The sequence below is a fragment of the Colius striatus genome, chromosome 3 (assembly GCF_028858725.1).
Source record: "Colius striatus isolate bColStr4 chromosome 3, bColStr4.1.hap1, whole genome shotgun sequence".
Lineage (NCBI taxonomy): Eukaryota > Metazoa > Chordata > Aves > Coliiformes > Coliidae > Colius > Colius striatus.
This window is the reverse complement of record NC_084761.1, coordinates 42495856-42506720: the sequence shown is the minus strand read 5'-3', so window position 1 is coordinate 42506720 and position 10865 is coordinate 42495856. Positions and strand designations below refer to the sequence as shown.

The window sequence follows — 10865 nt, the reverse complement described above, 5'->3', positions numbered from 1 at the left end:
GTAGTAGCAGAGAGGATCTGAACAATTAATTGCAAATGCAACTCAAGAAAATGCAACTGGCGATAGCAGGATAGAGACAGAATCGAGTACTCTCACAGACGAATGGAAAAGTCTTGCTTTGCAGTTAGACCAGGACAGCTCAGGAACAAGGACAAATCTGTTGAGCAAAGCAGTATAGCTCAGCCTGGGCTGAACAAGCAGACGATGAGTGTCAGAAAGCAACAGTGTCAGGGGCTGTCTTTAGGCTTATTGTGTAGAGTAGAGAGGAGAGCTGAAAAGAGATGAGAGGCAAGACAGAGCACTGTCCCTCAGCAGTTCATCTGGTTTCACCTGTCTTCCCTAGATCAGTAATTTAGGCAACACAGCCTACAGTAATTTAGGCAACACAGCCTACTCCTTTGTTGGAGTATGTTATATATGTTATAAATAGTGCCTTTTAAGCCTTTCTGGTGAGTTTGTGACAGAGCAGGAGCAAGGGTTTGCTACCTGCCAAACCCTTGTCCTCCAAAGGGCTGCAAGGTGGCAGAGCAGGCATGTATGTAGGTGTTTATGTGAGGTTTTCAGGTAGGGCTTTTGTGTGCACATCACTCTGAAGTAGCATAGAGGGCACCAAACTGCTCGGGAAGACCAGATGCAGCATGTTTATTTAGCACTTTCACATAAAGCTGTGTAGCAAAGCCTTAAGAAACTCTTTGGCCAAACCCAACATCACTGTGAAATCTGTTCACTTGTGTGGACTTACTGTCAGCTCTGTGAAATGCTTCAGCTTGTCTTTGAGGCATTTGCTACACACGAGGGACAAAGCATAGCTGAAGGTAAGGTTGTGCCATATTCCTGGAAAAGCAGCATTGGTTGGGCTCCTGCACAGGATCAGCTTCAGTCATTTGTGCTTGGCATCTGCTCCAGACCAGGAAATATTTATTCTGTGCAGCGATGACAAACAGAGCACTGCTGGAGCCACGTAGTGATGGATACCTGCCTGGCCATGCAATGCTAAAAGACACGCACAACACAATTTCTTTTGTCCTGATATCATCTTTCTTGGTAACCAGCAGCCCATGACATCAGGATGACTGATTCTGTCTGGGACTTTTAGCACAAGGTCATTAAAAGTCATGGCAGTGCTGAAACTAGAAAGAACAGCTCATTTCTGCTCAGGGTATAAAGGATGACCTTCCCTATTCATAGCCTTGCCAGAAGTACTGGCAAAGCATGTAGTATGTCCACAAAAGCTATACTCCTTTGCTTCCCACAGAATCTTAATAAAAGAAGGATTTACACGCTTCATCTCTACTCCTACCTCAAATACGGCTGTAATCCAGTCTGGGTCAAAGGCAACTGTCAGAAGCATAAAGAGTTAGGTAATGGAGCCAAGGAAATGTACTTTCTGCCATAAGCCTGAAATAATCTGATACTGTACACATCCTACATTTTTTCTCCCCAGTTATTGTTAAGAGTTCTTCCCAACAAGCTGTACCTACCTTGGAAATTCCCCTCTGCTTTGCTTTCTTTGCTTTTCACTCTCCCTGTGATAACACTGAAGACAGTAGGCAGCACTTCTAGGTTCATATATCCAGTGCCCTCTTCTTGCTGCTCCCCTTCCAGGCTGTTCCATGGGCTGGTTTCCAAACCAGTCCTCAAGAAGGTCACTCTCACAGCCCCGGGCATGCCATGGTGGGCTTCACACTCTGCTTTATCCTCCTCCCTCCACCTCCATCTCATGTTGCCTTTATTCAGAAAGTTATTGGACTGGAAACCTTTCCAGGGAGATGGTGAGGTTTCAATAGTCTGGGGATTGACCTGCTGGAGAGCAGATGTGCAGAGAGGGAATCCTGGGATTCCTGGTTAAACTCACCCTACCATTCTATGATTCTATGTGCCCTCGTGGTCAAGAAGGCCAATAGCACTCTCGTATGCATCAAGAAGAATGCAGCCAGCAGGTTGAAGGAGGTTCTCCTCCCCCTATACTCTGCCCTGGTGAGGCCTCATCTGGAGTCCTGCGTCCAGTTCTGGGCTCCCCAGCTCAAGAGGGACAGGGAAGTGCTGGAGAGAGTCCAGCGCAGGGCCACCAAGATGGTTCAAGGTACTGGAGCATCTTCCTTATGAGGAAAGGCTGTGGGACCTGGGGCCGTTTAGTCTAGAGGAGAGTGCAGGGGGATCTCATTAATATTTACAAGTATCTAAATGGTGGGTGTCAGGAGGTTGAGGCATCACTTTTTTCTGTTGTATCTGATGACAGGACAAGGGGTAATGGAAAGACGCTGGACCACAAAAAGTTCCCTTTAAACATAAGGAAAAACTATTTTCCTATGAGGGTGAGGGAGCCCTGGCACAGGCTGCCCAGGGAGGGTGTGGAGTTTCCTTTTCTGCAGGTTTTCAAGACTCACCTGGACACGTTCCTGCATGACCTGATCTAGGTGGACCTGTTTCAGCAGGGTGGTTGGACTAGATGATGTCTAAAGGTCCTTTCCAACCCCTACCATTCTATGTTTCTATGATATACTGCAGCTTTGGGCCCTTCCTCAGTCTTTGGTTAGTCCTGCGACAGTTGCAAGTCACCTTATCCATTTGTGTATCTGGGACAAAAAAGCTTTTCTTTTTCTTTAGAAACTGCTTTGATTTAACTACAAAATATTAAGAGTGGAAACAAGCCATGAACTAGTCTTGTACAGAACAGGGATGGCTATGTCCATCATTTAGCTTGGGTGCTTGTCTGTATGCCTTGTGCAACAGGCAGAGGGATGGATAAAAGTGATGTTCAGGAAACAAAGGACTGAAAAAGACTGGTGCAGAAGCTGTATGACAGTGGTGCACGATCTCCTTGCTCAGAAGGTACTATGATAGAGAAAGCTATTTTTTCTTACCAGAGATGCAGAGATTAGGATTTCCAAAGGATAAGCATGTAGAAACAGGACATTCAAGCACCAATTATGATATCCACTCATACCACACAGATGCCTGTGCACACATACATGCGATGCATGTAATGCTTCTATGTAGCGCACAAAAATAAGAACTTGATAGAGGTTTGCTGGATGGTGAAAGACAGCAGCCACACTGTAGTCTCATAGCTGGAGAAACGCTTATCTTTTTCAATAGCTGGACTTGATGGCAGTATAGAGGATGAAATGGATGCTACAGATTAATAAAACACAGAGACAGATTTTATTTTGAACCAAAAGTTAAAATTTTATTTGGAATATCAATATACCCCCAAAAAATAAAAATAAAAACTTCCTTTATGTAGTGAAATAGCCATTTGAAAATGGTAAAATAAAGATATTTCTCATTCTATTCTCTCCTAGTTATTGTACATATATTTAAGGTTGTTTTTTTTCTGAATACAAATCTAGCTTGAGCTTTAAGGCTCCCAAAAGCCTAAAGCATGTAATGGCTATTTTGAGAAAGCAGATAAGTCAATCAGAGCTGTGTTTTTTCAGCAGACAGGCCTCTTTGAAGCTGTCCAGAACTGGACAGAAGTGAGATTTCTCAGGAAGGTCACTGTTTCAAGGGAGTATTATTTTTTACCCATTGGGAAATGCACTCTAACCCCACTTCATGTAGCACTTTATTGAGCTTTATGATGTACTGGGGAGGGCTCTTGTTCCCCTTAGTTGTCCATTTCTTGTGCAAATCCAATCTTATATGTGCTGGTACAGTCGGTTTAATTTAGAAATCAAATCCCTACCCTGTGATGTTTGCTGTACTAGAAACTATGTCTGCAACAAGGCACTGATCCTGCCTTTACCCCTGTAAGTAAAAGGTTTCTGTGTCAGTGTATAGCTACACTGACTGCAACACGGTGTTTACAATAGCAGGATCAGGGATGTGCCCTGTAGCGTGCTTGTCATAAAATATATGGAACGGAAAATGTATTGAAATAAAACAGTAGAAACCCATCAACAATTCTCAATTGTACTTCTTCCCTTTTAGAGGGTTCATTGCAGCTAGGCTGGAAAAGATGACTGAAGATCAATATCAGAGCCTTAGCGATAGACTGAGCGGTTCATGCCATCACTAAGTAAACAACAAGGGGATTTAGGTCTTGCATGGCCCTCTGCAACTGGGCTGCAGTGGTTTGATGCCAAGCTCACTGAAGTCACTGGATGTCTCACCAACAATCTTACTTTCAGTAGGTATTGGACCAAGTCCTGAACTTACGCAGAATGGGCTGCAATTTGATTTCTTCCCTGATCAAAGCCACTGTTCTTACTCAAAGTGGGTCTGTATTTATGATTTGTATATAAAGACATTATACTTCTGATACTGGTTCTGAAGTATGGGACAGACTACTGCATTAATATGCTTTATATGGCACTGCTTATAAAGGCTATTGTTTCAGAGTCACACTAATCAGTGTCTTAACGCTCTTTGTAGCCTGAGAATCACCTGCATATCGATCCCTGAGGTACCACTGCTCTCAACTAAAATGCCGTCTCAGGTTTTTACTTTCAGGAAAGAAAAAAGAAATACATCCAGGCCTCGAATATCTCAAGTTGTTAGACCATGAATGTTCCTCCAAACAAATCCACAGGCCCCTGCTTGCACTCAGGGAGCCATTGTGTAACCAGCTTCCGCAGGAGCAATCCCTTCACACACATCTTATCCCAGCAGCCATCCCACCCTGGGCCCCTGGCACTCTGCCTGAAAAGACTTTCTTCTGGAATAGGTCTTCTCCCTCCTTGTCTACCTTATTCCTGCTACCCTGCTTGTCTCTTTCAAGTGATTCCGTTTGTGTGCTTTGGCCCTTATCTTGTAAGCAAAAGCTTTTATTAGTTTACTGTGAGATTCTGGTGAGAGGTCTCTTTTGGAGCCAGTTGCTCTTAGTTGGGTGTTGCCAGTGACCCCTGACATAAATCATTTATGACTCTGGGTTACAGAAGGTCTGTAAGCACAAGGAGTTTCCCTCTATCACAGGCACAATTTAAAGAGGTTGCAGAATTACCCAAGCTTTTGTTCTTCCACTAACTAGTTGAAAATATTTTCCTTAAAGCATTCACTACATAGAAGTAGTGTTTAGGAATAGCCAAACTCTACTAAGAGCTGCCTGAGCATAAATCCATACCAACTTTTCTGGTTTTATTTCAATACATTGGATTAATGCATCAAAACATGGAACTCAGACTTTGACTCTAGCCAACTGACCTTATCACCAGTGTAACTTTCCTGACTTTAACTGTGAATTCCTTAACAGCATTTCCAGCATCTGTGGTGGTTGTCACAGGTCCCATAATGTTTGGTAATTTATATAAAGCTTGAGCTCCCCATGGGGAATGCCACAGAACAATGGCTTTATTTAAAGTAATTAGGAAAAAGAAGGTTCTGCTAGTGGACAGAAAAATTTGAAAGAGTGACCCCAAGGCTCCACCCAGGGGAAATAAATAGGGCCCAATTAGCTGTGTTTATGTCTTGTGGCTCGTAGGCTGGAACAGCCTCAGTATTGTTGAAGTGTCTTTTCATGAAGGTTGACTGGGTCAGTGTACATGTGAGTGGATTAAATGTGATGTCTAAATACCATGTGTGCATATGTTAGGAAGGTAAAAAAAAAAGTAGTGTAAGTTGGATTTGGTCTTATCCTCAATTTCTTTAATGCCAGTTACCACATTTGGCTCCAGTGGAAAACCTGAGAAGAAATGCCCAATGGTACAGCAGGGCCACAGGACCTCTGTAAATGCATGAATGATGCATCATCTCCTGAAGCAAACAGCAGCGTGACTGACTGTCAATTTCCAGTGTGATGATAAATGTTCCCTAATTTACAGCTGCCTCTTACCTGCCTGTTCTTGCTGCCTCTTCCCTACACATATGCCTGCCTGCAGCCTAGTCACCCCCCAAGACATCCACCGAATTCAGCAACAAGTCTCTCCTGCACACCAGGGGTTCACCTGCATTGCATCTTGAGGGGGCTGCAAGGGCTGGTTTCTGCACTGGAGCCACTTCCAAGGCAGTAAGGAAGGTGGCCCTCACCTGCCTGGCACCTTGATGGCTTTAGGAGGATGGTGTAAGAGCAGGAGAAATTCTTGCTCTGCTGAAGTCAGTGTAGGCATTGCCAACATTGCCATCCAGCATGCACAGGTGTGGATTTTTGTCTTATGTGATTAAGTAGAACCACGTATGAAACATGGTAGGTTGTAGGCAACCCACTCTAGTTTTCTGCCTGTGTTAAACTTAGGCTGCGAGTCCTTGCCTTCCTTGCTGTGGTGTCACTTCTTATAGGTAAAGTTTATGGGGGTTTCAAAGTCAGTAACCATAAGCCTCAAATTAGTAGGAGATGTGTGCAGCTCTTTCCCTTCTGCTCAGACGAAAGGCAGTTGGATACACTAGCTCTGTTCAAAGCAGAGCAAAGCTCCACTGACTTCAGAGGTCCAAGTTATCTGCTCCAGCTTCAGCTCCACCCCCTCACTTTTTCTGAGAGACCTAAGACACACAGGACTGAGAGTCTAAATGGCACGACGGTGAGCTTCTACCAACGCTTCTCATCTACCTGCAGTCAACTTTAGTTTTGCCTTTTGCACTCTTAACTGGTATTCTTAACCTGCTTCTTTGCCAGGGCAAAAATAAGCACGAGGAAAAAGGCTTATTCAGCATTGTAATTATCTACTCCCAAGCTGTATATCAAAATGGTTTACACATTTAATTGGTTTTGTCTAATATTTCCACGTATACAGTAGTCCTATTAATGAGTAGCATAGCTTCATTACTGCATATCACATTTTGCTATTTGTTGTGTACCATAAAATAACGTTAGCACATCAATAACTTAAATAACACAAATGTAAACTCATTTTCTGCTTGTTATAATTATTATTTTAGCCTCCAAAGGCTTTTTGATTTGTAAGACCATTCACATAACATGGAATGTAACTTTATTTGTTTTTCTTTTGTATATAATGAGACACCAAAAGCCCTTGTCATCTCTTAACAGGATACTAAAGCAGCTCTGTTTCATGAATGACATCACAATTAAAGCTAAAAATCATAACTTAAAAAAAACCAAACCCAAAACAAACCCTTTGTACTGTACAATCTCAAATTAAAGCAAGAAAGATAATGACAATCTTTTGCATTAGCCAGGAAACGTGATTCTCTGCCACTGGGCTTTTTTTTTCTTGTTGACAATTCACAGAATGTGTATATGGGTGTAGTTATAGGTGTGTGTATATCCTATGCAGAACAGCAGTCCCTATTTTGTTGATCTAGTTCTTCTAATTGTTTAGTTAAACTACGTAACTGATACAATTTAGAATACTACATTAACACATTTAACATCAAGTTTACATACTTGCGTCTTTGAAATACTAGGAACTTTCACACATTTTATTTGGCTTTGTAAGGACTGGAATATCACAGATAATGCAATCTACTTGTCTTTGAAAGAATATGGCTGTTCTCAACTAATTCTCTAAGGTTCAGAGTGAAATAACATTTCCTCTTATATCCGTAGCTGACTTCAGAGAAGAAAGGGTCTTCTTAAGTGGTCAGTCTGATGTTACAGTACAGATTCTGCAGAGAGATATACACATTTAATGAAGGATAATTCTCTCTGGACTTTAGAGTTAAGCTGTTGCAGCAAAATTACTCTGACTAACTTTTTCTATACAAATCTCAAGAAAAACCTATTCCAAGTATGTTTTGTAGTACTATCTCCGCATGACCAGAGGAGGGCACTTTGAACATCTTTGCACTGCCCAGTAGGCAGATGCAGAAGCACAGTGTTAGCCAATACCACACAGTCCTGCCACCTCTTCCCACCCAGGCAGGCATCCTTGTGGCTACAAAAATACAGAACCCATCTCTTACCACAGGGCTCTGTTCTGGAAATAGTGGGCAGATACATCACTCTCTTCTCGCTAACTGGGATTTCTTCTGATTTCCCCCATTTAATTCAGTGTTGCTGTGGGTTAAATTGAGATTTAAACACATAGTTCCCAAAAATCAAGAGGGGAGTTGTCTCCCTCTCCTTCCTGAATATCCCTCTGCGATTAGCCCCTGATAATTTAGCAAATATTGATTGATTTAACCCACTATGACTTATCTTGCTGCAGAAATTCCTTGCCTTTAACTCAAAAATGCACTTGGAAAATGCACTCTCTGAGATATGTATTGCAACAGTGCATCTTTTAACATTAAACTCTTGTAGAAGTACTGCTCCTTTCTGCTTTCTGAGGGAGGTGATTCTGTGTCCCCAGATCTGCTCCGCTGGCAGAATATATAGTGGAGAAATCAATCTCGTCTCTTTTCCACTCATAACCACAGTGTGAAGTTCAGCCACTTTCTATGCAGGAAAACATTCTTTTGGGTTTCATTTTGGCTAAAAGTATCAAGCTTCTATAGAAAAGATTTTAATTTTGCAATCTTACTGTTATTGTAGACAGATTTTTTTTGTCACCCCCTTGCTTGGTTTTGTCCAACTTAATGCTGAAAAATTATTAGAAAGGATTTAGAAATTTTTGTTTTGTTTTTGCAAATAAAAGTCTCTCCTCCACGCCGGGGAAATACACTGCTTATTTAATGTATTTTTTTTCTCATCAACATTATTCCTTTTCTCTTTTCTTGTCTTCTCTTTTGTCTTTCCCTTTTTTCTCTTCTTTATTTTCTCCTTTCTTTTATAGAGCAGATAGGTACAAGAAGAAAGTTGTCTTTCATGAGCAGTCCATTGAGATAGGGTAGAATTCAGTGAGTCCTCACCATGATAGGATCATAAACTTACTGGGTTAAACCAAGCTAACTTTCCCTAAGCTGCCAAGTTTTAGCTGCACCATACATATATGTGTTTCCTTGTGCCATTTTCTTTTCTTGTAATTTTGTTTTTCTTGATGACCCTGAGCTATGGCTTCTTGTTTCTACCTCTAGTCAACCTTCCTTTCTTTTCTGGTTTTCCCAATATAGGCCTCAAAGAAAAAATGGCAGAAGAGCACAAAGTAGCTGAGGTACATGAGAGAGGACCAGATGATGTTCTGCACATGGGAATGGCATTGGCCCTGCTGCATCCAGGAGAAGACCAGGTAATTGATCACGCAACCAATCAACATCTGAGTGATCTGTGACAAGGTGATGAACATGGCAAACTTGCGTGAGACTCTGAAGCCAGCAGCCCGCAAGGCATAGTAAGAGTACATAACGGCGTGTACTCCATAGTTCATGGTCATGAACCAGCCACCGCCAGCCACCATGTCCTTATAGGAATACCAAGAATAAAGTAACACAGTAATGTGGTGGTACCAGTGTAAGAAGATGAGCTTCTGTTTCCTAAGAATAATGAATATTGTGTCACCTGTAAGAAAACAAAACAAAACGAGAAGGGGGAAGTGAGAAACATATTGAACAATTCCAGAATTACTGCAGTGCTGTCTTCCCTTTGCTGTGCTGTGGAGTATATACTGTTTTGGAGCATGGAAAACTACCTCAGCTCTAGATCTGAGAGTCTATCTAATCCAAGAGCCACCTTGGCTCCTAATCTCTATATAATCTTTGGGAAACCAATGTATCCCCATTTTCCTGTGTGGACAACCTGTTTGAAAACTCCATAGATTTACTTGGTAGCCTTTCAAACATAACCAGTGAAAATCTGAGGTGAGGTAGGTAGATGTACGTGTATCATCTCTGACTGTGAGACTGCCCATTATACAATGTGACTAGAAGTGAAATGCAGCTTGGTGGAGTGCCGAAGACCTGAAGAAGAAGCAGCACGGTATCCACCCATTCAAATGCTTACTTGCAAACTGAACCAACTCAGCAGAGTCTTTTGAGCTACTATGCAAAAAGCTATCACATATGCAATCTACAGTACTGATAGGTATGTAACTGCCAGAAAGAAATTTGGTCTATGTTGACATGCACATGCTATTGCTCTCCTGATTTTTTCTTCCACTTCTCATGACTGCATCTCAATTAGATATATGTATATCTGCATGCTACCTGTTTTCTGTTGTTTTAGACACAGTGTTTCCAAAAAGATCCTTGAGATTTGAGTCTGGGGACTTATTTCTATGTATACCTGTCCATGGAAATCCAAATCATTAATATTAGTGATTGGTGGAATCAAAACTATGCTGTCTGCACCAGGTCTGTAATAATCCATAATGCTACTGTTCACATCATTAGCTGCAAGATATTGACTCACATTTTGCTAAGTAATCATATGTGCAATTTATTGTTAATGTGCAGTTCTAGGTGATGTTTTCCAGTTTTAACAGCTGTATTTTAATGGTTTTGCAGTAATTTTAGCAGTAGGAATCCAAGGGATTCTGAGACAGCAAGGCAACTGGTGTCTGTCTCTTTTCCATCTTTATGCTGAAAGAATCACTGTCCTGTAATCTGCAAAACCAAATTCTCTGCTGAAAGCTACTTATTTTTGCTATAAGGGCACTCTCCCAAGTGAAAGCTGAGGGGCTGCTAAATCACTGCCTCTGGATCCCCTTTAAATAGTCCTTTCTTTCACTAATAAGCAATGGGATGAGAACACATGCAGGCTAGCTATTAAGTTGGCTTTGGCATGTTTATCATAAGCATACTTACAAAAAAAAAAAGCTGTGGAGACAGGAGTTTATAAGAATTGGGACTGGAAATGCTAGGGATATTATGGGGAAATTGGTTTCTATTTGGAGGAAGCAGACAGCCACAGCTTTCAATGTTTAGGGAGGAAGCACATTACTGTTCATAATTGTACGCCTACACGTGTATTTAGGGACAAGTGCTGCAGAACAGAGGCAGAACCTGACTCAAAGCTTCTTGCTGACACAGTTGCTGTGGCCTACCTTTCACTTCCACAGGATGAGTAACTGCTGATTATGCTACTCCTATTTGTCTGCAAGTAGCTAAGGAAGAGAGGTATGGACCAGATTGCTCCTACCTTTTTACTGCCC

General features: G+C 41.8%; 1 protein-coding gene across 1 annotated transcript in view; it reads right to left on the bottom strand.

Moving 5' to 3' along the window:
- Nucleotides 1-3293: 3293 nt before the first annotated feature.
- The window catches only part of ELOVL6 (ELOVL fatty acid elongase 6), a 79855-nt gene continuing 72283 nt past the window's right edge, over nt 3294-10865 (bottom strand). Inside the window, exon 4 of the mRNA XM_061994050.1 lies at nt 3294-9274. Coding sequence (XP_061850034.1) covers nt 8850-9274 — 425 coding nt within the window. The 3' untranslated portion in view covers nt 3294-8849. The remainder of the gene's footprint in view (nt 9275-10865) is intronic.